Here is a 25,118-nt window from a genome sequence, read left to right as displayed (position 1 = left end):
CTTTAGCCATCCATTCACTTGCTTTTTAAGTACCCTGTCATTATTCCTGTGAAGAAAATTATGCAACTGCTCCAGCAGCCAGTACTATGTAATTCAGCTTGTCTGAAAGGGAATATGAAATGGCAGTTTCAAAAAAAATTAACCCTCCTGCCACACAATCTGGCAGCCCTGTCAAAATGTCTCATTTTTTATCTTCTCTTCCTCTGGTGGGTATTTAATTTCCCTCGGTATTCCCCGACTGCTGGCTGGGACTTTATCTGCATTACCCTGCAAAGCCTTCTCGGGAGCCTCCAGGGCCTTGCGCAGGACGTCTGCTGCAGATGAGGGACGCGACAGTTTGGAGCCCTTCGCTCCATCCCAGGTGCTCAGCCCCACCCGCGTTCCTCGCGCCTGTCGCTGGCACAGGAAGGTCTCTCGGCAGCGGCTCCGACGTGCAGCGGCAGCGTGAGCTCTGCAGGGTGACACGGGAGCACCCGACGCAGCGTGAGCCCACCCGCCCCCGCGTTCGGCTCTCTGTGACTTCCCAGACCAAATGATCCATTTCCAGCCGCGTCGGGGGCGAGGTGCCGAGGCTCGAGTACGTTTCGTATTCGCGGATCTACAGGGAGAGGCTGTTGCGACGCTACTCCTTGTGCTTTGTATTCTCTCTCTCATTACTAAGCAGTTTCTTTATTCATGGAAAAAAACATTTTCATCAGCTGCACTTCCACCCTGTGATGTTTCTGACAGCCCACCCAAGAACCGGGGGCAGGCTCTGATGTAAATTTAGGACCTAAAAAGCCTACCTGGCGTCCCAGTGAATTCCATACGCGTTCTGCGGAGGGGAAATTAACAGCAAGCTTTAGTTAATAGATACTTCAGCTAAAAAAGCAGGTGCATCTGATCACCATAGCAACATGAAAGAGCCAGCACGGAGAGGAAATGTCACCGTGTCTGTGCCTTGACCTGCAGCACAAACAGCCCAAGTGCTGTGGATTTCACACACGGACGTTCGCAAGCGGGGACAGAGCCGCGTCCAGGCACACAGCGCCGCACGCACACAGCCGGCTCACGCGTCCCGCTGCTAGGGATTTACACACAGCGAGTTGGAGCAGACAGGCACGCACGCGACGGCTCACACATGAATATTAACATGGCCCACGCCTGCCCAAACTCATTGCTGACAGCTATTTACTTAGAATGGTTTGGGTGGGAAGGGACCCTAAAGATCATCCAGTTCCAACCCCCCTGCTGTGAGCAGGGACATCTTCCACCAGCCCAGGTTGCTCAGAGCTCCATCCAACCTGGCCTTGAGCACTGCCAGGGAGGGGGCAGCCACAGCTCCCCTGGGCCAGGGCCTCACCACCCTCATGGTAAAGAATTTCTTCTTAATATCTAACCTAAGTCTGCCTTCTTTTAGTTTAGAGCCGTCCCCCCTTGTCCTATCACTACACACCCTTGTGAAAAGTCACACGTACTTACAAGAACACAATTTTTAGCCTGTGCCCATAGGTCCGCACTCGCACATCCGTGTGCAGAGGGGACATGGGCATACCCCCACCCAGCAAACAGTCCCACGCTCACGGCCGCTCCTGTCCTGGCACGCAGGAACCCGCCCTCGCACAGCACGGGCACACTGGAAACGCACGAGACACCTCTGCTGCTCTGCTCCCCCAGTGCGAAGCCGCTGCGTCCCTGAGGACGTCGCGCACGCCGGTGACACTCGCGTGCAGCCAGACCTCGTGTGGGAATTCTGCCGCCGACACGCTGGCTCCGGCTCTCGGGAGCGCCGAGCACCTGCTGCTCCCGGTGACTCTAACAGCTGCTGAAGCGAAAATTAGGCCCACGCCGCCTGTTATTGCAAAAGCAGTTCCTTAGCAACAAAAATGATATTGTGTGTGAAGGCAACATGCATTAGCGGGATAATCCTAGGTAATTCCAGACAAGACCTAAATGGGTGGATGAACGGATGGACTGAATAATGAGAGACAGAATAACAATAACGGAAATAACGAGGCTAATCGTATTTCCCTGGAAAGGAGAAGAAACAGCTATAAATAAAACACAACAGGAGAAAACCTGTGCCAATTCCCCATATACAGATTAGAGCCACTTAAGTTCAGCTTATGCCCTAAAAATAGGCTCTGGTAACGAAAGCTTCGCCCATCTGAGCGAGGCTGTTTATTGCCTCGAGTGTTTTCCCCGGCTCCAGCCACGTATCGTCACTCGGGAACGGCGAGGGCTGCACATCCCGTCCCAGGGCAGGGAGCACAGGGGATAAATCCGCATCTGCTGGGATGGACGAGGCTTCGCTGCCTCCCGCCTGCCTTGCCCACGGCAGGAAAGCTGAAATTAAACGCACTGCCAACCCCCAGCGGCTCGCTGCGATCCAGACCAACACCAGCACGCGGGGCAGCCGCTGCATTTCCCAGTTTAATGGCTCCAAGGAATTTCACAGCAGCAAAACCTCCCCGGCCAGCGGCGCACGCCCTCAGGCCGCAGCACTGTCACCGCCGGGGCCGCACCCGGCCGGGAGATGCCGGCTCCCCTTCCCCGAGCGCCCCCGCACAAGGGCCAGGGTCCTCGTCCCGCCCCTGCGCCCCACCTCACACCGGCTCCGATCCCTCCGGGCCGGAGCCCCCAGGCCGCTCCCAGTACCGGCCCCAGGCCCCTCAGAGTCGGCCCCGGCCCCGGCAGCCCCTGCGGCGCGGCGGCGCGGGGCGCGCTGGGAAAGGAGGGCTGGACGCTACCCGATACCGCGGGACTACAGTTCCCAGCGTGCCCCGCGCGGGGCAGCGGCCCTGCCGACGCGACGCGGCTGCCGCCCCGGTCCCGCTGCCTGCCGGGAAACCGAGTCTCCGCGGAGCATCTCCCGCGGGGCTGGCCGGGACGCGGCGCGCCAGAGACTACATTTCCCATCGTCCTCCTCCCGGCCCGCCCCTGCGCCCCGGGCCGGCGCCATTTTGTTTCGCGTTACAACCTAAGATGGCGGCGGAGCGAGGAGGCTGAAGGTTGCCGCGCTGAGGTGAGGGCTGTCTCGCCGGGCGTCGCCGGCCCCGCGGGGCTGCTCCCTCCGGGGGGGCCGCCCTCGCCCGTCCCCGGCCTCGGGCCGAGCTGGGGGCGCGGAGGAGCAGCCGGCCCATGGCCAGGAGGTGGCCGGTGCGGTCGCCGCGGCCCCCGTCGCCATGGACCTACGCACGGCTGTGTACAACGCCGCCCGCGATGGGAAGCTGAAGCTGCTGCAGAAGCTGTTGGGCAGCCGGAGCCGGGAGGAGCTGGAGGCGCTGACGGCGGGGCCCGGCGGGGGTGAGGGCCCCGGGGGAGGCAGCACCCCGCTGCTGATCGCCGCCCGCCACGGGCACCTGGAGGTGGTGGAGTATCTGCTGGATCACTGCGGCGCGCGCGTGGAGGAGGGCGGCTCCGTCAACTTCGATGGGGAGACCATCGAGGGGGCCCCGCCGCTGTGGGCGGCCTCCGCCGCCGGGCACCTGGGGGTGGTGCGCAGCCTCCTGGACCACGGCGCCTCGGTGAACCAGACCACGCTGACCAACTCCACACCGCTGCGGGCCGCTTGCTTCGATGGGCACCTGGAGATCGTGCGCTACTTAGTCGGGGAGCGCGGCGCTGACCTGGAAGTAGCCAACAGGCACGGACACACTTGCTTGATGATTTCTTGCTACAAAGGGCACCGGGAGATTGCGCGGTACTTGCTAGAGAAAGGGGCTGATGTCAACCGCCGGAGCGTGAAGGGGAATACGGCCCTGCATGACTGCGCTGAGTCCGGCAGCCTGGAGATCCTGCAGCTGCTGCTCCGCTCCAAAGCCCGCATGGAGAAAGACGGCTATGGCATGACTCCGCTGCTAGCGGCCAGTGTCACCGGTCACACCAACATTGTGGAGTACCTCATCCAAGGAGGGCTGCAGCAGCAGGAGGAGGAGGAGGTTGCGGGCAGCCAGAATGGGACCTGTGCATCAGGTGGGAGCCATCAGAGGTGCTGCAGCGCTGGCAAGGAAAACCCTCAGGGCTGCGGTGAAGAGGGATGCGAGAGATGTTGCGCCTCAGCTTCCAGTCAGGATGAGCAGCAGGTCCCTAATGTGTTCTGCACTCGAGAGGCTGCTGTGGAAGCACTGGAATTGCTGGGTGCTACGTTTGTGGATAAGAAACGTGACCTTTTGGGAGCTCACAAGTACTGGCGAAGGGCGATGGAGCTTCGGTGTGAGGGCGGGCAGTACCTGCCTAAACCTGAGCCCCGGCAGCTGGTGTTGGCCTATGACTATTCCCGGGAAGTGAGTTCGCTGGAGGAACTGGAAGCCTTGATTACCGATCCGGATGAGATGCGCATGCAGGCACTGCTGATTAGGGAGCGCATCTTGGGTCCTTCCCACCCAGACACTTCCTATTACATCCGTTACCGAGGAGCAGTCTATGCTGACTCTGGCAACTTCGAACGCTGCATTAACCTGTGGAAATATGCTCTGGATATGCAGCAAGGCAACCTGGAGCCTCTCAGCCCGATGACCGCCAGCAGTTTCCTTTCCTTTGCTGAGCTGTTCTCGTACGTGCTTCAGGACCGCTCCAAAGGCACTTTAGCTACCCACTTGGGCTTCTCTGACCTCATGGGGGTACTGAGCAAAGGGGTCCGGGAGGTGGAGAGGGCACTCGTGCACGGCAAGGACCCTGTCGTTGACTCGGCGCAGTTCACCAAGACGCTGGCCATTATCCTCCACCTCGTCTTCTTGCTGGAGAAGGTGGAGTGCACCCCGGAGCAGGAACACCAGAAGCGCCAGACTATCTACCGCCTGCTGAAGTGCAGCCCCCGGGCCAAGAACGGCTTCACTCCTTTGCATATGGCTGTGGACAAAGATACCACAACAGTGGGACGTTATCCCGTGGGCAAGTTCCCATCGCTCCACGTTGTGAACTTGCTGCTGGAGTGTGGGGCTGACCCAGACAGCCGTGACTACGACAACAACACCCCGCTGCATGTTGCTGCCCGCAACAACTGCCCGCTGATCATGAGTGCCCTGATGGAGGCTGGAGCGCACATGGACGCCACCAATGCCTTCAAGCAGACCGCTTACGAGCTGCTGGACGAGAAGCTGCTCACCAAGAGCATGATGCAGCCCTTCAATTACATCACCCTCCAGTGCCTTGCTGCTCGCGCCCTGGACAAGCACAAGATTCCCTACAAGGGTTTCATCCCTGAGGAGCTGGAAGCCTTCATTGAACTGCACTAGGGTGGGAGAGCTGACGTCCCCAGCCTTCCCCATCACCTCTTTCACCCTGCAGAGGTGGTGCAGCCTCAGAGCTTCGGCCGTCCTTGCCTAGGTGTCGAAGGCCAGCGCTGTCCTGAGACCGGCTGCAAGCTTTGTCCTCGTCTGTCACCACGAAGCTGGCGTGCGCAGGGGTAGGGGAGGAGGAGGCTCAAGAGCTCATGGCTGTCCCTCATTGTTGTCATCTTCAGGTACCAGATATCTCCAGTGCACTGTATCCAGAGAAGGCAGCAGCCCCTGCCCTTTCCCATGCCAACCATCTTCTCCTGAGAAGGAAGGAAAACGGAGATTCCCTGGGACCTGCTGCCTCTCCCATTAGTGCTGGATTAATTCAGCGTTAAGCTTTGGAGCAGCTACACATCACACACGTGCTCTAGCCCTTCCCATCCCAAATACCGAACAGATAGGAATGCCAGTGAGGAATAAAGTACCTTCCAACTAATTCTCTCCCCGCTCCCTTCCCAGATTTGGTACAGTACGAGTCTAACGGCCGAGTGGCTTGTGCTCTGCTGGGGTAGTTGCCTTGCATGGCAGTAGCGCTGGGCATGCCGAGGATGGGTTGTTTCCTCCCTTGGTTGGCCAAGTAGCAAGTGGTGGTAAAGGCCTGAGATATCAATGATTACGCATAAAGCTGGGTTATTTTTTCTCTTTTAGAGCCAGGCCCTATCTATGCTGCAAGACTTCTTCAATCCTGTAAGATATAGTAAGGTCAGTTCTGGTTATATAGTTTCATTGATAGATGTTGGGTTTTATGATCGGGGAGGAAAAACCGTTACCTTAAAAACAAGATACTGATGGGGCGTTCAGGCTCTTAGCTTGCCCATTCTGCCCATGTTCACTCTCTTCCCCGTGCGGAAGGCCTTTAGCTCCGGAGGATGGCAGGGATTGAGCTGTGCAGGGTGGATATGGCCAGGTTTCAGAGCCAAACCAGTGCGCTTTGAAGCATCTCTGAGGATGAGCTCTTGCAAGCCCTCAAGGATGGGAGGTCCTTGTAGCGTGGGTGGTGCTTGGGGGGTTATTAAAGCAAGTGAGCGCTGGTGGCAGGTTTGCATGAGGGTGGTCTGAAGGAAGAAGCAAGAAAGAAACGAAAGTTAAAGATGCCTTCTTGTTCTTCTGAGGTTTATTAGTATCAACCGATGGGGCTCTGTTAATTATCCCATTCTGAAAACCTGCATGGAGTGGGTTGTTAGCGTCTGGTTTTGGCTTTTGATTCTTTTTGCGACTTTACTGAGGATGGTGCTACTTCAAAGATTGAATTTGAAATCTCCTTTGGCTACTGTTTGGGCAAGCTCCTTCCTTTAATTAGGATCTGCACACAACTTGGTTTTCTCTTGAAATCCGTAGTCTCAGGGTAGGTATTTGCTTCCATTAGCAGAACCCTCCTGGGTGGTAAACAGGCTGCGTTGGTAAACACGATGCTGTTCCAGCAGTTTATCTGCTTGTAGGGGGAGTGACTGGGCTTTGGCAGCCTGCGGCTCATTTCTTGGCCCCGGGCAGAATGGCAAGCACAGTTGGGGGTGAAGCAGCTGCCTCTGAGCTTTGGGAAAGGTCGAGACTGGGAGAGCAGAACCCTGATAAACAACCACCCACTATATGCTACTGACGCTTCTCTACTTGTATTTATAAGCCAGCATATCTGTATGCCTCAGTAATCCCATGCTCTCTGCCCCTTAAAGATCCTGTAGATCTGCCATTACATTTTTGCAGTGTTAACTATAACATTTATTTATAAAGCAAGGAGGTTTAACTTTTATTGAGATGTAAAGCGCAGGGTTAGTTTAGCTACATTCTATTTTCTTTTTCCCCCTTTTGGCTGAAACCTGAACTAAACTGCAGGAGTGGAATTTGTTAATTTGTGAGCTGATGAGCGCTCTTAACTTTAAATAATAAAACAAAAAAATGGCTGCTAGAATGCAAGTGCCTTGGACTTCTTGCTGGTGAGCCTCTATTTTCAGCTGGTTTCCTAGGGATGGTGCACTTGTGGGTACGGAAATACTGGGCATTTGCAGTCGACAGATGTGATGGTTTCATTCCCTCTGAATTTTCTCCTGGGAAAAGCTCATCTACTGCAGCTGCAAACATTTCCCCTGAAAAAGGATAACACTGACACTGAAATGACACCTCTCTCTGTACACTTTGCCGTATCTTTTGATGTAACAATGAAACAGTGTGAAATGAAACAGTGTGAAAAGATGCTACTCTGCTGACTCAGAGGTTATCTGCCTTACCTGCAGCTGGGACTGGGCACTGCAAGCAGAAAGAGGGACGCACTGTGGCCGTCGTCAATTTATGTTTTTCAACCCCAGAGCTGTCAGTGGGAGGCCAAAAGCAGACAGAGGAATTAAAGGTACTGGAGTAGTTCCACACAAGAATTTGGATTTCCAAAAATGCCTGGCCTTCCCCGGGGAGGATGGGAGCAGATGGGTAAAATATTTGAGTGTTTGTCCCTTCACTGGTTGCTCCATCCTCAGAAATAGTTCTTGATGGTTTGATCAGTGTTGTTGCCTTCCGTTCCCTTTGAAAATGCAGACACGACATTTAAGCAGTGCGTGCAGATCGGTGGGACGTGCTTCCCCTGCCAAAATACTGCTGCTGTGCTGCAGGTGATCTTCAGGTACGTAGCAGAGCGGCTGCAGGGCCGAGGCAGCGGCTGATCCTTCCTGACCGGGGCTCCCTGTCTGCAATCCCGTCCCGCACGCAGAGCTGCGGGGAGGAAAGGGATGAGAAGGGAGTTGTTCCGCAGTTGGGATGGGGAAGCAGCTCTCAAGCCAGGGTCTTATGATCAGGTGGCTGGGGGATCCAGTCATATACAGAAGCCTCGAGGAGGAGAATACTTTGTGTGATAGAAAAGAGCTTTAATTTTTTTCTTTTGTAACACACAAATAATCCATAATTACATAGTAGGGACCGAGCAATTAAATATTGATGGTAATTACATGGTGGGAGAAATCACTGCATGAATTTAGAGGTAATTACATGAACAGTCTTTGTTTATTGTAGGTGTTGTCTGGGCCAGCGCCAGCGTGTGGGGCAAAACAAGGAGTTGTGGGGAGCAGTGAAACATTTCAGTGATGATTTTGTTATCTGAGTGATTACTGTGGACAGAGTGGGGTTTTTTCTCACTGGGGTGGCTACAGACCCTCCCGTAGCACCCTGCTCTCCAGGAGCCCTTCTGTACACTGCCACGAACAAAAGTCTGCCTTTTATTCCTTGCTTAAAACCTAAGACTGTGCTTTTCTCTCCCTGATACCGGTAATGGGCCCTGGCAGCAAGGCCTCCCGTAGGGGTTTCTTTAGATATGCAAAAGTGGTGAGAAATTTGCAGGGGTTTTCCTGGAGCTGGTTGCTGGTGCCTGTCTGTGGGCGTCTTTGGAGCCTCCCGATGCCCTAAGGTTGGCGCTTGCAAAGGCAGCGGCCTGGAGCGTGAGGGTAGGGATGTGAGGGTAGGGATGCTGCGTCAGCATTTCTCAGGTTCCCAGAGAAACCGACCGAGAGCGAGGGGGTCACGGGCACGCGGGCGTTCTCCTGGTGAAAACAAGGCCCTCCTGGCAAAGCTGCCTTTCCAAGTCGGCGACAGCAACGAGTGCCCTGGAAATGTGGGGTGAGTGAACGCGCTGATGCGGTTCAAGCAGGGCTGTGGCCCTGAGTGGAAGCTGCTCCCAGTAACCTTTGAGCCTCTTGGCCTGCCACGCACTGCAAGCTTCAAAAACCCAACCCTGCAGTGTTTTACATCGAGGACCGTGCCTTTCTCCAAGCGAACCTGCCGTGACTGCGTGAAGGTTGTTTACAAGCCAGAGCAGCTTTCAGTTGACTAGTTTTGTATGACATTTATTTATAGAAAGCAGGAGAGCTGGGGAAGGAGCGATGGGTATGTTTTCTCCCAAGGGGAGGGGCTGTCCCGGTGGCTGCACAGCAACTGCAGTGTGACAGGAACTGCAGTAACAACACCTATTTGAACAGAAGTGACGCAGAGGAGAGAAAGCAGGGAAATAGAAGGAATCCGAGCACTTGGAGGATTCCAGCAGGCTCTGTCAAGAGTAGATGAGTTAATCCATTGTCACAGGGTCCTTCAAAGCCAAACTGTTTCAAAGCTGGAAGCCAACAACTGATGGCAGCTTTTAAATAGCAGTGCTTTTATGTGGGTCTTGTTCTGCTTGGGACAGAGAGGGCTTTGATTTGTCTGAGCCTGGTGTCTTGTGCTAGTTCTCAGCCAAGGAGGTCCAGGAGGAGCTAAGCCTACCTGAGGTGGGGAGGAGGGAGGCAGAGAGCCTTCCGTGGACAGCCCTGTGAGAAAGGCCCTGTGGCCTCTGAAAAGGAAATTCCTTGGGATTTAAGTCCCAGACTGTGACAGCCACTGCTCTATTGCAGTTTCAGAATAGGGACACATCAGCTCTCAGCTCCTGAATCTGGTGCTGCCCAGGAGCTCCACGGCTTGCACTGAGGTTCGGGCAGTGCCCAGGCTCTCCAGCATCATCCTGTAGACATCCCTGACCCCTCCTGAGGGCCAGAAGCTGCTCGAAAATGAGAAGGCAGCGGTTGCAGCTTTCAACACGGGGCAGGCGGAGGGGACCGTCCTTTATACTGTTACCTGCTCTCCTCTGAGGAGCCAGGATGAAGGAGAGACTCCCGTTCTGCTCTCTCCTCCCTGCTGGGGATTCACGTCTCAGCAGTGAGCTGTATTTAGGAGCCTGGCACTTGTTTGGGAGGGCCTGGTTTGTGCAGAACGAGCTTGAGGTAGATTGCATCCGAGAGGAAGAGTGAGAACTGGACAGTCTTTAGCCCAGTGCCCTGCTGCTCCCTCTGGGACTCATGTCAGCTGAACAGTCTGTGCTCCGTGGATTTATTGATGCCTTTCTTGTGCAGGTGTTGGTTGTAAGGCTTGGATGGTTCTTGGACAAAGGCTGTAATCCAGAATTAGGTCTTGTGAGTGCCCACCTTGGGTAGTCCCTGGTCCAACATGTAGGAGTCCTGTGCGTTGGCTGCCAGACCGTGCTGGCTCCTCATCATTTGAAAGCTGCTGGGACAGCTGTTCAGGAGCACACGCACATCTGCAGAAACGCCCGAAGTGGGGTCACCCCCCCATATCAACCACACTGGCCCTCGAGGTCCACCTTCATGAGGACCTGGGCTCCTTCCCAGGGTGAGGAGCTGGCGAGCGCTGCCATGGAGCTGGCAGAGGCCCCGGCACTGAGCGAGCAGACTCCTGAGCTCCGAGCAGGCTCCAGAGCTTGGTGCTGCTGGCTGGGCTCAGAGGGAGCAGGCCCGTTTCTGGTCGGGTGGCTTTGGGCTGACCTCTGCTGACGGAGCAGGCAAACGGCTGCAGCAGAAGCCATGGAGGAAGAGCATGAGGTCTGGGGCTCTGCTTCTGGCATGCTGCTTGTGTTAAAAGCTCAGCAGATACCTGCCTGGCATATTCCTCGCCCGGTCCTGCAGAATACCTCGCCCATTCCTGGCCTTTCTCCACCCCTTCTGTAATGCTCCGCGCAAGGCTTTCATTTCTCCACCAAACTTTTTCTCAAAGGCAATAAATAACGTACGTAGGTGGAGTAATCTCAGTAGGGAACACTTCTCTGTGCAGCAGTCTAGCCAGGCCCTGGTCCCACCTCTGGCCTTTTCCACGCAGGTAGGAATGGAGGAGTGAACACGCAGCTTCTGCCTCCTTGAACTTTGTCCACATTTCCCTCCTCTCATTCCACCTTCATTAAGGAACTCTTTTTTTCCAGGCACAGCTTTATTGTAAGGATTCTTCTTTAGCCTTCTATCTGGTGTGCAATCTCAGGTCTTTAACAGACTTTTCTTAAATACAAAAAATACTTTCCTACAAGCCATGCCTCCAGGGGCACTTTTTGTCTTTCACAAACAAAAAACTTCTGGCACTTTTTGTCTTTCACAAACAAAAAACTTCTCTCGCTGTAGTTTCAGAGGGGAACTGGGAAAAGGGATCTCTTGAAGCCTCAGCCCAGAGGCCTGTGGCCGGGGAGGCTGTGGAACTGGTTTCCCGAACCTTCTTGGCGCTGCTGGGAGATGCTTGGGGGACGTGGTGCTGCTGGTGTGCTGCGGCAAGGGGAGCGTGCCGGGCGTGCGAGAGGGTGCTCTGCAGTCCCACGCGAAGAAGGCTCCTGGAGAATACGATGGGATCTCGTGGTGCTCAGCACCTTGACTGGGGGCCACGGTGACTCCCCAGAGCATCCCCTGAAACAGAGCCCCGGTGTGCCATCTCCCAGCCCCCGCCACCCCAGAGGCACAGACAGAACAGTTTTCCCGATACTCCTGACTGCCCCTTTGCTAATTCTACAGGAAGGAGCCAGACAAACACAAATAAATTAATTAAAATTTATTTATAAAACCTTTCAGTAGCCTCAGAAAATCAGGAAAATATTTTTCTCCATTATTTAAAAAGAAGCACAAGGAAAACAGGCTCAGGAGGTTGCAACCTCTTTTGTCCAACAAAAGAGACGGTCATTTTCTCCTGTGCTCCAGGAAAGTGGCACTTTGTACCCGCAGTGAAATAAGAATAGTCCCAGTCCCAGCAGAATCACTGTAATTTTGAAACTAAATGTGAGTGTCTCCGGCCTCGGCTGACCCGCTGCGTCTCTGATCGAGTGTTCTACCTGGTTCCCTCCTCGCTGTCCTGCGGACCTGGTGCCATGGTTTCTACCTGCATCACGTTGTGGTTCCCGATCTGAACCATTCGAGCGTGCTGGATGATGAGAGGCGGGATGCCTCCGGGACCTGGCATCACGGCATAGTGGTTTGATGGGAGATGAAGTGGTTGGAAAGGAGGGGGACCCATCTGAGGAGGCATGGGGTGACTGGTGGGAGGAGGTGGGTGTGCGGCAGGAGGGACAGTCGAAGTGGGGGGCCACCACTGTTGGGGCGACTGGTCCAGCTGCTGCGGCCATGCTGCTGATGGAGGCACCTGGGGAGGGGAGCCAAGGTTCAGAACAGATAAGTTGTGGAGTGTTTGATACCGTTCCTGATGCAGCTGTAGTTTCTTTTTCTGCATCAGGTCCCACATGGCTTTCCTCTCGTTGATCCTGCTGGGTGTAAAGGTGTTCCGCACTGTCCGGGAGAACCCAGGAGAGTTCTCATCCAAGGGTGTCAGCCCACCGAGCGTGCTGGGAATCTGACTCCGCTCCAGGGGGTTCTCCTTGGGTACAAAAGGGATGACCGAGTCGCGCTTGGATGGTTTCAGGATGGACTCCATCAGAACAGTGTTTGTCTGAAACATACACAGGTTGCATGGGAAGTTCTTGGTCAGCAGAAGGATGATGAAAGCGGAGTTTTCCATAGCATCCTGGAAGCAAGTCATATGGCTGCGGCCGGCAATGGAGAAGTCCTCACAGAGTGTGGCACCATTGGGAACCCCCATGTTCTCCAGCAGGTCCCTGACCCGCTGGGCAACAATCTCATCTTCGCTAGCATGCAGGACAACAAAAGTGAAGAACTTGACAGCATCTGGCGCTGATGTGGGCACCGGTTCTACAGCTTGGAGAGGAGGAGGCCAAGCTGGAGAGGGGGATGAGTGGAGGGGAGGGGGGTACGATGAGTTGGAAGGAGGCCCCTGAGGAGGAGAGGGAAAGGTTGAGGAGAAGGAATAGGCAGGAGGAGGAGCAGAACAGGCTGAAATGGAAGCAGATGCAGAGTTAGAAGGAATGCCTGCTGGAACGCAGGAGTCCTCCGTGGACATGTGGGCAGGACCAGGACCCACGGTAACTCTCGACTCAGGAAGATCTGTAGATAATTGCTTTTCATCTTGCTTTTTGTGTGCGTTTTCTTTTGGTGCCGGAGGTTCTGCTGCCACTGTGCTGGACACATCACTGCTTTCCTCGGGCTGGTTCGCAGCACGCAGCGCGGGCAGCTGCGCGTCAGGAATGGGGGGAGTCGGATGACGTGAACTGAGCTGCAGAACCTCCTCCGGTCGGGGCACTTGGGCGCCTGTGTCCTGCCTGGGATGAGAGCTGGGTCTGCTGGCCCAGCTTGTTTCCTGCGGGCTGTGGCTCTGGCTGTCCCCGTTGGGCTGCCCAGCACCGCCGGTGCTCCCTTCGCACAGCCGGCTGGGCCGGGGGACGCGCTCGTGGGAAGAGGGCTGCGTGCGAAAACCAACCGTGGGCGACGCGCTGATCTCGAAGCGACTGGGGAAAGAGGGGCTCCCCAGGGAGCGCAGGGTCTGTGGGCCTGAAAGGTCCGAGTTGCCTCCAACCTGCACCGGGGAACTTCTCACCACGTAGTCTGGGCTGGCCGCCTGGTGAAATCCTGCGCCCTTATCAGATCGCAGCGTCTGAAATCTGTCACCCGGGCCCGTGCTGGTAGCAGAGCTGTGTTTTTCCTGGTCCTCAGCTGGGATGCTGTTGAGTGTGTCCTCCTCAGTTTCCTCGCTGGCGTTGCAGGCTTTGGTGGCAGCCTGGAAGGCTTTGTCCATGGCTTCGTGACTGCACAGTTTTTCCTCCGCCAACACCGAGTAGATCTGTGCCAGAAGCGCCCTGGCACCTGCATCCAGCTGGGCAGGCTGCAGATCCTCCCCATCTCCCCGCACCCCTGCAGCGCCCAGTTTGGTCTGGTGGACGTACTGGGCTGCCCGGTTATCTCCCATGGCATCCAAACAAATTCTTGCATCTGCTTCTTGCCCCAGAGTAAGCAGGACCATGGCTTGCAGTAATTTGCTGCTGGGCCCAAATACTAAGTGCTTCAGTTTATATTTGAGTCTAAGGAGTTTATCTCGTGGGATCTGGGATAGGATATTAAAAACGTCCTCGAAGCTCGGCTGGAGCTTGGCGCTCTGTGCCATCTCATCAGCAGGTGGCCCGGGCGGTGGACTGAAGCAGCATGGATGGAAGAAGCATATTACAGCCCTCGGAGCGAAGGTTTGTTGCTCTGCGAGGCCGTGGTCGCACCTCCGGTAGCTCTTTGCTGCTCAGGGGCTCGTCTCCGAACCGGGATCTCTGTCCTGAGGAACCGGCCAGGTGAACCTGCGGGGAGAACACAAAGCCTTGCAGAGCTCCCACGCTCTCCCTCAGCGCTCTCAAGCATTTCTGCATCTGCGCAGCGCTCCCCACGTTGTTCCAACTCTGTTATTAAGCAGAGAGCAAGCTCTGTGCGTTCGTTTCACATCCGTTACAACTGTTTTAAAATAACTGCTGAACTAGTGATGTATTTAGGTAAATCCAAGTGGTTTCAGCGGCCTCGTGGGCTCCTTGTGATGGGCAGTCAAGGAATAAAGCGCGCTTCGAGGCAGCCCATTCAAACTGCTCGCGCCGAGAGGGCTGGTAACCCACACGCATCCCCTGCCAAGCTGCCGAGTGGGGCTGTGGACATCATCTCTCCACCCACGTCTCGTCCCGGAGCCCCGCCAAGCCCCCGCACTCACCACAGGCTCCTGTCCGGGGCTGAATGAAGGAGCAGGAGGAGCAGGAGGTGTCCGGGCGGAGCAGCGGGTGCCTGGAGGCTCCCCGGAGGGACAGGGCCCGGTGGCAGAGCCCTCCCCATTTAAACCGAGCCCCGGCGAATGCCCCGGAACAGCTCCCCGACGGGGAAAGTTCCCAATTTCAAATTATTTTTCTGTGTCTCGTAAAAATCCTCTAATTGCCTAACGAAGGAGCTCGAGCCGAGCCTAAGGAAGTTGCTGGTTCTTTCCACGAAAACCTCTGACTCAGTGAAACGGCGGCGGGAGGGGACGGGAGGGCGGCCGAGCCCCGCCCCGCTCCCCGCAGCCCCCCGCACCCGGGAAGGGGAGGGGGACGGGGCCGGCCTACCTCCGGCGCGGTGCTCCCCGCGGGAGGGCTGGGGGCGGCGGGGCCGGCTGCTGGCGGGGCCTGAGCCGCGGGGACCGCCCGCCCCGCCGGGGCCTGCTGCTACGCGAGGAAGCGGCGCAGTGGGGCGGGGCCTGCCCGGGAGGGGCGGGGCCTGCCCGGGGGTGCGCGGGTGGCGGGGTCCGCCCTGCCCGGCTGAGCCGCCGCCCCCCTCCCCGGAGGCCGAGGGCAGCCCCGGGGGGCCCGGCCCTGCCCGCCGGTACCCGGTGCCCCCCGGCCGGAGCCGAGCGGGGGAGGTCAGGCCCGGGCCGTACGGGGCCAGCGCTGGGGGGGAGCGGGGCCGTGCAGAGGCGCCGGGCCGCGGGAGGGCAGGGGAGAGTCGGGGGGGGCGAACAGCGAAGTTGCTTTTCTGCCTCGGACGGAGGCAGAACGTGAGACCCGCTGAAAGCATTGATATTCCTCCAGCACGAGCAGAGAGCAGCCCCTGCTGAAAGCATTTCTTTATTTTCCTCCAGCACAAGCAGAGAGCATCCAGGCTGCCCGGAGAAGCGCTTTGTTAAGCGCAGGCTGCTTACCAAGTTGGGCTGGGGGCTGCAGCTTCAGATACGCACGAGAAACAGGCATTTCTTTGAACGCAGGTCACGCTTTATTCTGAAGTCTGGCTGCTGTTATTCCAGCCTTAGCACAGGGACCGTGCCAGGACGTGTTACCAAAAGAAGTTACATTAGAAATGATTACAAAGCACTGATTGCCAGGAAAATAACCAGCACCGATCGTCTCCCCAGTTTTAACAGCAGGGTATCCTGCTACCACGGCAGAGTAACTCCTGGCAGAAGCTGCCTCCTTTGCCAGATTCTTCATGGCTGCGAAGCGTTTCGTGCGTGGAGTTACACACACAAACAGGCGATCCCTGAAGTCATTTCTACGCTAGGAAAGAGAATCCCGCTGCAAATGGGCACGCTGAAAAGAAAAATCCCACCTCACCAAGTGTTTCTCTACGAAAGAAAAAGCGTGGCTGATCCGTAAAGAGAAGTGTCTTTCTGAGAAGCAGCCTCTGGCCCCCAGCTGTTCCTGCTGGGCTGCAGGGCTGAGCCTTGCCAGAAGCACAACAGGCAGAAAGAAAGTCGTGTCTGTAACACATATTTTTAAACTTGTAGAAGGGGAGAAATGGTATCACAGGTCACGTGCATCATCCTCAAGATCTCTGCAGCTTGGACGAATTAAAAACAAATCCAACATTAAAAATAAGTTGAGACCCCATCTTCTCTCCCTCAACTTGTCTCAGCAAGGATCAGCCATTCACACATCCAGCTGGGCTGACTTACAAAGCTGAAGTGCAGGTCCCCCTGTTCCCTTTCAGTGCAGCAGCATGATTTTAAAAATAGTAAATCAAGATATGGAATCACCCCACCTTGGTTATCCAGTCTCCTTGCAAACTATGTCTTACTGTAAAATCATCCTGGGGCAGGGAGAGTGCAGGAGGCACTCTTGGCACAGTTGGCAGTTGGACACACAGTTAAAAGCTGAAGTGTTGTTCTAGCCAGGGAGCCTCAGCCAGAAAAGCTGGAATTTTTCAAAGATCTTCCTCTGGTGCCTTAGTTTTTATCTCCTTTGCAGCCAGTGCCACATCTGCGTCCTTCTCTGCCTTCTCTTCCAGCTTCTCTAGCACTTCACACCCTTCCCCTGGGATCCTGTTTGCTCCCTTTGGCCCTTTGGGTGCCTGAGCCACCTCCTTTGACGTAGCCTTTCCCAGCACGGGTGATTTTGTATCAGTCACCGTATCTTTCTTCTTCTGCTTTCTGCTCTCCCGTGACCCTTTAGCTATCGCCCTGAAGGGACCCACAAGCCAGTTCAGAGGGATGTTCTGAGTTACATACTCAAACAGGTCATCTAGGGACCTTCGGGCCTCTGCCACACGGTCCTGGCTCTGGGCCAGCATGGTGCTGGAGAGGTCCTGGAAAGACATAGCACTGGAAAAAGAACTATGGAGTTTGTGGATATTTCGAGCGGCCTGATACACAGCTTCTTGGATGTTGCTGGGGAGGCCCTGGATGCTGGTTCTCAGGTTCGTGTAAACAGGTTGTAGCTGCTGGGTGATGATACGCAGCATAGCTAGAGTCCGTGACTCTACCTGCTGGGAAAGAGACATAGCTCAGTTACTGGAGCAGAGGAGAGCTACACCATCCACCTGTGCCCTTCTAGGGATACCTCTGGTTGGGAGGCAGTTTTAACTTGGTTTCCTTTGGGCTGGGTCAGGCTCCAGTCCACCCACAGCTGATAGAGCTTCTCCTGCCCATCCAGAAGCTTCTGGCCAACCTCTTGTTTCACAGATTCAATCTGATAGGGAAAATGAAAGGAACAGCTGTATTGCAAGCACACAGAATCAGAGAAGCAGAAGCGCTTCCCTCCCAGGGAGGGATCCAAGATGACATGCAGCTGGTGCAGGATGGAAGAAGAGCTTCTGTCTGGATAGTAGGGCAGGAAGGCTACAGACAGGAGGAAAAAGGAAAAAGCATGTTTGTACCAGTTTTATTGCCAGCTGTAGTCGTGAGAGAGTATCCTGGGTGCTTTGCTTAACGCGCTGCAGTTTGATCAGGGAGTGCCGGTAGGCTCGGCGGCGGACTTTGTTAGAGAGGGAACCCAGACGCACAAAGTAACTCTGCTGCTGTTTCTGCTCCTCCACGGAAGCCATACCAAATCCCTCCACAGCAGTGGCCAGTTTACCTGGAGGAAACAAGAACAGAGATGCAGCTATGCTCCACTCCCCCAGCTCGAAGTGAGGGGAGGAGATAAGATCACCCATTGAAAAATATGAAGGCTGAAGCTTGCTGCGTAAACAGTAGGGGTTTGTAGTTGCTCAGATATTAAAGGTAGGCCGGTCCCTGCTCAGCGCATTCTCTTCAGATAAGCAGACTTGACAGAGAGGTTGAAGCATGCACCCACGTGTTTATTTGCCTTGAGGCTGATGGGCAAGGGCCAGCTAGCAAACGCCTGAACTCTGTCCCATACCATGTGGCAAGTCGGTGTTGACAGCCAGCCAGCTTGGTGACAAATTCAGAGCTACCTGTCCGCTTTGGAAGATGAATCTTGCAGTGTCAGGTGGTCTCTAGTCCTGTAGGAAAGGATTTGCATTCACAACCGCCAGCTAAGCACTTTCTCACCTAGTTCCTCCTCTGTCATCGGGAGGTAGTGATCCACCAGATCTTCTGATATACCCAGGACAGATTCCACACCACCTGCCACTGCTTGGCTCACTGCCTTGGCTTTGCTTATGCTGTTGGTCACCACTGAATTAGTCATCTCCACACCCCCCTGGATAGCCTCTCTGCTCTGCTCCAAGGCTGTATTTATTTTGCTGGTTATGGTGCCGTATGCAGCATCCAGAGCTGTATTGACTGTAGAGGTGACCATTGATTTGGTCTTCTCAACACCATCCTGAACAGCCCCTTTGGTTAGGTCCATTGCTTCAGTCACTCTGTTGGTCACCAGATCCTTTGCACCCTGGGCAGCCCCCACAGCAGCAGTAATAGTAGAAGCAACTGCAGACTTGGTCAGTCCAACGCTGTCCTCCACAATGTGTTTAGTGAGATCCACTGCCTCTGTCACCTTGTTAGTCACAAGGTCCTTGGCACCTTGGGCAGCTTCCACAGCATTGACGATAGTAGAAGCAACTGCAGACTTGGTCAGTCCAACGCTGTCCTCCACAATGTGTTTACTGAGGTCCACGGCTTCGGTCACCTTGTTAGTCACAAGGTCCTTGGCACCTTGGGCAGCTTCCACAGCATTGACGATAGTAGAAGCAACTGCAGACTTGGTCAGTCCAACGCTGTCCTCCACAATGTGTTTACTGAGGTCCACAGCTTCGGTCACCTTGTTAGTCACAAGGTCCTTGGCACCTTGGGCAGCTTCCACAGCATTGACTATAGTAGAAGCAACTGCAGACTTGGTCAGTCCAACGCTGTCCTCCACAATGTGTTTACTGAGGTCCACAGCTTCGGTCACCTTGTTAGTCACAAGGTGCTTGGCACCTTGGGCAGCCTCTACAGCACTGTTAACAGTGGAGGTGACCATGGACCTAGTCAGCTTGACGCTGTCTCCAACAACATTTTTAGTGAGGTCCACAGCTTCAGTCACTTTATCAGCCATTGCTTCTTTTGCCTCACAGGCAGCATCCATAGCAGACGTCACTTTGGTGGAAACCAGTTGCTTGGTGTTTGAGATGACCTACAGCAGGGAGAGGCAAAGATACATTTTTTTTTTCCCTGAAATGGGTTTTCCCTCCCTGAAGTGGCTTTTCCATATGGCTAAATAATGCTTGTAGTCTTGTGGGTGAGCTGGGGAAGTCAGTACACCTGTATTTACACGGACACCTTCATTTCCACATGCTGAAGGCTTATCTCCATCTTTCATCAGCTAGCAGTGCCTCCTTTTGCCCATTCCAGGGACTGATCTGACAAAGCAGTGCTGCTGAAGTTTTCTCAGTATTCTCTACCCATAACAGTTCCACCAAGCAAGAGATCAAGTCATGGCTTCCCCAGGAAAAGCATTTACTTTACCTTATCTGCTGGCTGTTGAAGAAAAGGCAAGTTCTCCTCCAGCTGGTCCAGTCCTTTGCAGGCATATTCGTTTACAAGTGCAACTAGACAAGACAACAGGTACCAGTTTATTCTTCAGTTTGGAGAGGGGTTTCTGACCCAACAGTGGCCAATTCAGGATACACTCATGAAAACAAGCCAAAAAACCAAATCACTGTTCTGGGGTGGGGTGTGTGTGTAGGGTGTCTTGTTCAAAAGTGAACAAACCCTACAATTTGGCAGACTCAAAGAGTCTCCACTTTGCCTTCCCAGCTTTCTGGCTGTTGGCAGCACAGTGCTTCAGTCGAGGCACAACACTTATCCCTGCTGGGTAGGGCGATTAGTTTAAAGGGCTGAAAAGTGCTGGAATGAGGCAGACTGAGCTGCATTCAAGATGGACACTGCTCCTGCCAGGTGGGATGCTCGTAACTTGGAGTGACAGAGGAAGAGCAGGGAGCTTTTGCTTAACGACTTAAACCCAGACAAGAGGCCAAACTTTGTTTCTGCTCGTAATAGTTTCGTGTCCGTGGAATGCAGTGGGTTCAGTGAGCAGCTGAGTGGACGACTCAGTGCTATGACTAACTAGAAGGATGTGCTGTAGGAGATGGGTAGCACCCAACGGGCAGATGGAACTCCCTTTCCCCCCCTAGTCCTCTGTGCAGAAAGGCTCGCTCCAGCCTCTTCACTTACTTTGTGGCTCAAGCTGGTTCAGGATGGGCTGTGCCCCACCAACCACGCTGCCTACTGCGACAGCAGCCACCGTCTCAGCCACATTGCAGACCCCACTGAGGTAAGGATGCGTCTCCTTGGTGTGGTTGTAGGCAGATGAGACCAGGTTGAATGCAGAGTTGAGCAAGGGTAAGCTGGTTACCCGATTGACAGCACTCTAAAACCCAAGAGAAATAAGTGACATGAGAGGCCCAGCCTCAAGCTGGTGAGTGAATATAAGCCATGTGTCTATCCAGAAAGGTCCTAAGGGGACATCCAGTCCACCTCCTCATCCTGCTTAAACTCAGAATTGAAGGGACTCATCCAAATACCAGTAGCAAGTCATCAACAAGCCAGGATTAAAAGTTTGAGCTCCGGGCTCATCAATTCTGAGTCACGCTGGGCTCCAGCACCAAACCCAGATGTGGAAATAGGACCCATAACAGCCCATGTTTCAGAATTACTTGAGCCAGCCCTGAAGTTTCCTCTTCAGCAAAAGAAGTTAGCTTCTTCATTAACGGGGTTTAGATTTAGCCACAGCGTCATGCAGTTAATTTTTCTGCGACTCCAGCCTGGTTTTGAGGTGCTGACGGAAGTTAGTTTACCAGTGTATCTGTAAACACATAGTTTAGCTGTTGCATGTTAGAGTGCTAGCTGTGCTGGCACCTACCGCTTGCTGCTGTTCCTCAGCCTTCAGCAGATCTTTTTTTGTGGTCTTCGGTGATGCCATGCTGAATTCGGCTGCAGCTGAAAGGAAAACCAAGAGCATAACATCATGAGTACAATTTAATTTCCTCCCGTGAATTAAAGTCCTAGCACAACTGGTGAAAAGCAGAGGGCGAAGCTGGGATCCATAATTCACTATGTCCTAGGAACATTAGTCTGGCATCACTAATCTTTCTTGCAAGGTTGTGAAGATATTTGAGAGGCTCCATGGTTTATGATGTGCAAATATTTATGTAGGACAAGGACTATTCAGTCACCTCCCTCAATCCCCAAACAGCCAAACACTTTAAAAAACAATAACAATCCTACTTATTCTATTGCTGATAATATTTGACTGGCTTCAAAGTCGCAGGGTAGAAGTGGGTGAGAACTGTCTTATCTGTCATGCATTTTTTCTGCTAGAGATACTTCTGGTTCAGCTTCCCAGCGCACAGGCTCTTTGCTGGCCAAGGACTGGAACACTTGGAAGAAAGATGCACCCTGCAGAAGCAGGGCCAGTGGTGGGAATCGCTGAACATCTTCTCACTGGACCATGACAGATTACTGTCCTTCTAACAAGCCCTGCTGAAATGCAGCTGCAGCCGGGCTTGTTAGGACAGTAGTATAAGTAACTTTTTAGTTTTAAATTTCAAAATGTGGCATGCTCAAACAGTTCAATAATGGAGTTTAAAACTAGAAATATTTATTTAAAAAAACCTGTCTGAACTTGCTTAATACACTTTAAGGGGGGAAAAGCCCCCAGAATTCCGCCCCCCCCCCCCCCCCCCCCCCCTTGCAGCAGAGATGAGTTTTGCAATGGCTTAATCCATTTTCCTCTTTGGAAAAAAAAAAAAAAAAAAAGAGTGGCAGGAGTTCAGCTGCTCTCCAGAAAGGTGTCAAAGCCAGAGACTGAACAGAGATGCTGAAAGAGCAAGAGGCGTATTTCACCTTCTTAAAGAGTGCTCAGTGTTCACAGCCCCTTTCCTCTGATGTATCCCATGCAACGGGCATGAGATGAGAGTCACTGGAGAGTCATCCTACCGTGCCTGTGTTCGTAGTGGGGAATGTCTATCAGCTTTCCCAGCATCACCAACTCCAGCAACACTGGCAGTCTCACAGCTCTGGGAAGGATACAAAAATCCCGCAAAGTGTTCCTAGAAGAGGGAGCCAGGTTTTGCTGCTGCAGCATTCTGGCTGGCTACCTTGAAGCTCGCATTCCCATCCTACTGACCAGCTAGGCAGGAAATGTCTGCTCGCTTCCTGTGAAACCAAATCTCAGAAGTGTTCTCGTTACATAATGAGATTAACGAATTTAAAATATAAAAGTTATGCAATATCTTGAACATGTACTGGTTTCCCCAGCATAGAGCTAGGTTGGTATCTGGACACTCCGGTATCGTGCGATAAATCCAGGATTACTTCTCAGCCTTAGTCAGGCACAGCAGGGATTTCAGCATATTTGTTCTTCAGTGCAGCGTCCGCCTTTGCTTTCTCTCCCTTGCCAGTGAATTCCTATTCTTAGAATTGCTGTGGCATTTCCCAGTGAAAACCCGCAAACCAAAATTCCTCACAGACTGGATTCCCAGGCCAAGCACTGCTCCAGGCTCACTGGCAGACTCTACCCCCCAAAAATTGCCATCTGATTTGTGACAGAGACCATTGTCTTATTGCTTGCGTTCTCCAACTTGTGTAAGGTTTTTATTTTGCTGTGGAAACAGGAACAGAGAGCTGGGGAAGAAGTAGTGAAACAAGCATTTGTTAGCCCCGGACTGGCTGTGGATAGAGCTGGGGGAGACATCTCAGGAGGTAACTTGGTAGGATGTCAGGTATTGCTGCATTAACTGCGCAATTAGTCAGCATTTTAGTGAGATTCAAGCAAAGCAGGGGTGCAGAGTGCTGCGTGTGTGCAGCAAAAGTTGTGACAGAAGTTGGGACCTCCAGCCTCGCAAGTGAGAAGCCGGGAGCCTGCGCTCTCCTGCACGTTCCTGGTACCCACCCTGCGCAGGGGGCTGTCTGATTTCACAGCACAGCAAAACCACAGCTGGAACTTTATCAGCCTGGGAGACCTGGAAAACTGCTCCAAACAAAAGCGGGGCTCGAACGTAAATTCTCAGTCTCAAAGTCCACGTGGTTTGCTCGGTCAGTGATTATTCCTCTTGCGCCGCTTTATGGTGTTTGTTGGGGTTTTTTTGAAGCCAAGTAGGCTGAATCAGTCTTCAGCCCTGTCACAGGGCAAAGCACAGCTATTTCCACACCATTCCAAACAACACCTTTGCTCAGTTATTTTACTTCTAGACAGGTGGGAGAAACTCAAACTGCAGAGTGTCTTACTGGCCTTGGTGTCAGGGTTAGCATCCAGGGACACGCTGCAGCAAAACAAGGAGAGGACTCCAATTGCTGACTAGCATAAGTCAGGAGTGACTCCTTGGCTGATGTAAAAAAAAATGTAGAGGGTTGGAATCAACCTCTGAAGTGCCAGGAGCCCATCTTGATTATGGATGCAGCTGCGGCAGTGACAATCCTTGCAGCACAGTCATGTTCGAACACGGTTTGCTCCTCTCCGTGCAGTAGGAACTGGGGTGTGTTGCAACACCCGTGTTTGTGGTGTGGGCAAGTCTTCATGAGCCCACAGCGTGGTTTTATTTTCTCTTTCTAGTCTGTCCCCTGCAAAAGTGCTGAGCAGACCTTGTTTCACTTCAGAGACTGCAGGAAAGCACAGTGCTTAGCAGCTCTGGGTTGGTTGTTTCAGAATCCTTTGAAGAAAGGCACAGCTTCAAGCCAGGGCAGTTGCAGGTGGGAGTCTGGGCAGGCAGACCCCACGCGTGGGAACCACCGGGCAGAAGAACAGAAACAGCATCACCATTTGTTTTGGTTACAGTTCACTTTGTATGCAAATGCTGAGATGATTTCATACCATTGCTACATCAAATATTAGGTCACTGCTGGAGAAAGCTCTTGAAACAGGTAGTTTCAGAAAGATGAAGCTCTTCGGTGCAGATTTCTAGCATGACACAATAGCTTAACTGCTGATTGTCGCCCAGTTTGGCCCCAGTCTGAACTCAGTGGAACACCAAGGGCAGCGGCAGCAGAACTGCCGAGCTGCCGTCCGCCTTCCCGGCCTGGGTCGGACATGCTGGCCTGGCAGAAGAGCAGGCACTGTCCTGCTGGGCTGAGCACCTCCCGTGATTTCTGTCACTGACGATGACCACCAGACATAAAGCTAGTTCTTTAACTTGTGCAAAGTTTCTGTTTTTCCCGTGGAAAGCAGCTCTGCCCCGTGAGGCTGGCCTGCTGTCACGTTGTCCCGCGGACAGAGATGTAGGGTCTCTTTGTTCAGGAAGCTTTTCTCCCTTCCAAAGGTGTTTCACTTTGGGAAGACAGATTGCGCCATAGCTAGCGTGCCTGGTTCAATAGCTTAATTGGCAATTTCTTAATGACCATTTAGGAAAACAAAGCTAAATTTAGTGCTTCAGATAGGAGCAGGGAGGGCTAATTAAGGCAGAGGTATTAACTTGTGGTTAAAGCACTTATTTACATTCTTTTCGAGATTTGCCACTGATACCCCAGTTACCGTAGGCCGCAGACCCGGATGCCTGCTGCGATGGGAACGGCCCTGCCCGCGCCCAGGGAGCTGTTTGCAAACGCTCCGCTGGCAGAGTCAGTTTTAGGAGGTGGATCAGATGATGGTCAGCTTTGACCTTAGGACATTAGTTTCAGAACTGCTGGCAGAGGTGCCCGTGGAGCCTTTCTGGAAAAGCCATCAGCATTAGGGAACCCCAAAGATGAAAGCCACTTCTGCAGATGGAAGCGGGGTTTCCAATGGAAATGAAGCACCACAGCCAGTAGCCATTACCAGGTCAGTAACTCCTTGGGACAGCGAGTGTGTAAGCTATCCAAGCTACTAGAATTTGAGATATTTTAGGAAAGAGGGGAGAGATTTTGATTAATCTGGGCTTTCTAGTACTTTCCATTTACCAATTTTTCCATAAGCACAAAACTCCGCGTTTCAGACAGACGCTGTAACTCGCAGAGCAAGCAGAGCGCTGCCTGCTCTTTACTCGTCTGGAAGTTTCAGCAGAACCAGCTTCAGTAATTGAAGTCCTTCACAGCCGTACAGTTTCAGGTAGTCAC

The 25,118-nt window shown here is 53.6% G+C and overlaps 3 protein-coding genes across 4 annotated transcripts; 1 reads left to right on the top strand and 2 right to left on the bottom strand.

The window, feature by feature from the left end:
- Positions 1-2,943: 2,943 nt before the first annotated feature.
- Positions 2,944-7,164, top strand: FEM1A (fem-1 homolog A). Its single transcript, XM_075444316.1, has one exon. It carries the CDS (start codon positions 3,165-3,167, stop codon positions 5,214-5,216), a length of 2,052 nt encoding a protein of 683 aa, XP_075300431.1. The 5' UTR covers positions 2,944-3,164; the 3' UTR covers positions 5,217-7,164.
- Positions 7,165-11,563: 4,399 nt separating this feature from the next.
- On the bottom strand, positions 11,564-15,086 carry TICAM1 (TIR domain containing adaptor molecule 1). 2 transcript variants are annotated; one of them, XM_075444315.1, is made up of 2 exons: positions 15,004-15,086; positions 11,564-14,220 (listed from the first exon to the last, which is right to left on the bottom strand). In XM_075444315.1, the coding sequence occupies exon 2, from the start codon at positions 14,037-14,039 to the stop codon at positions 11,859-11,861; it is 2,181 nt and encodes a 726-aa protein (XP_075300430.1). In that variant the 5' UTR covers positions 14,040-14,220; positions 15,004-15,086; the 3' UTR covers positions 11,564-11,858. The 2 variants fall into 2 exon arrangements, with proteins under 2 accessions (XP_075300430.1, XP_075300429.1); XM_075444314.1 differs by having other exon boundaries at positions 14,619-15,058.
- A 629-nt stretch (positions 15,087-15,715) lies between these two features.
- Positions 15,716-22,176, bottom strand: LOC104331289 (perilipin-3-like). Its single transcript, XM_075444355.1, has 11 exons — positions 22,029-22,176; positions 20,953-21,029; positions 20,747-20,791; positions 20,265-20,460; positions 19,557-19,639; positions 19,150-19,224; positions 18,376-18,501; positions 18,162-18,258; positions 17,525-17,724; positions 17,209-17,337; positions 15,716-17,131 (listed from the first exon to the last, which is right to left on the bottom strand). Exons 1-11 carry the CDS (start codon positions 22,174-22,176, stop codon positions 16,574-16,576), a joined length of 1,734 nt encoding a protein of 577 aa, XP_075300470.1. The 3' UTR covers positions 15,716-16,573.
- Positions 22,177-25,118: the final 2,942 nt, after the last annotated feature.

The sequence above is a fragment of the Opisthocomus hoazin genome, chromosome 27 (assembly GCF_030867145.1).
Source record: "Opisthocomus hoazin isolate bOpiHoa1 chromosome 27, bOpiHoa1.hap1, whole genome shotgun sequence".
Classification (NCBI taxonomy): domain Eukaryota; kingdom Metazoa; phylum Chordata; class Aves; order Opisthocomiformes; family Opisthocomidae; genus Opisthocomus; species Opisthocomus hoazin.
The sequence above is the reverse complement of the archived record's forward strand: the minus strand, read 5'-3'. Positions and strand labels throughout refer to the sequence as shown.

Coding starts and splice junctions, on each gene's coding strand:
- FEM1A (XM_075444316.1), top strand. CDS start 3,165: ATGGACCTACGCACGGCTGTGTACAACGCCGCCCGCGATGGGAAGCTG.
- TICAM1 (XM_075444315.1), bottom strand. CDS start 14,039: ATGGCACAGAGCGCCAAGCTCCAGCCGAGCTTCGAGGACGTTTTTAAT.
- LOC104331289 (XM_075444355.1), bottom strand. CDS start 22,176: ATGCTGCAGCAGCAAAACCTGGCTCCCTCTTCTAGGAACACTTTGCGG. Junction 19,225..19,556: donor TTCAACAGCCAGCAGATAAG/GTAAAGTAAATG, acceptor TCCCTGCTGTAG/GTCATCTCAAACACCAAGCA. Junction 17,132..17,208: donor AAACTGCCTCCCAACCAGAG/GTATCCCTAGAA, acceptor CTTTCCCAGCAG/GTAGAGTCACGGACTCTAGC.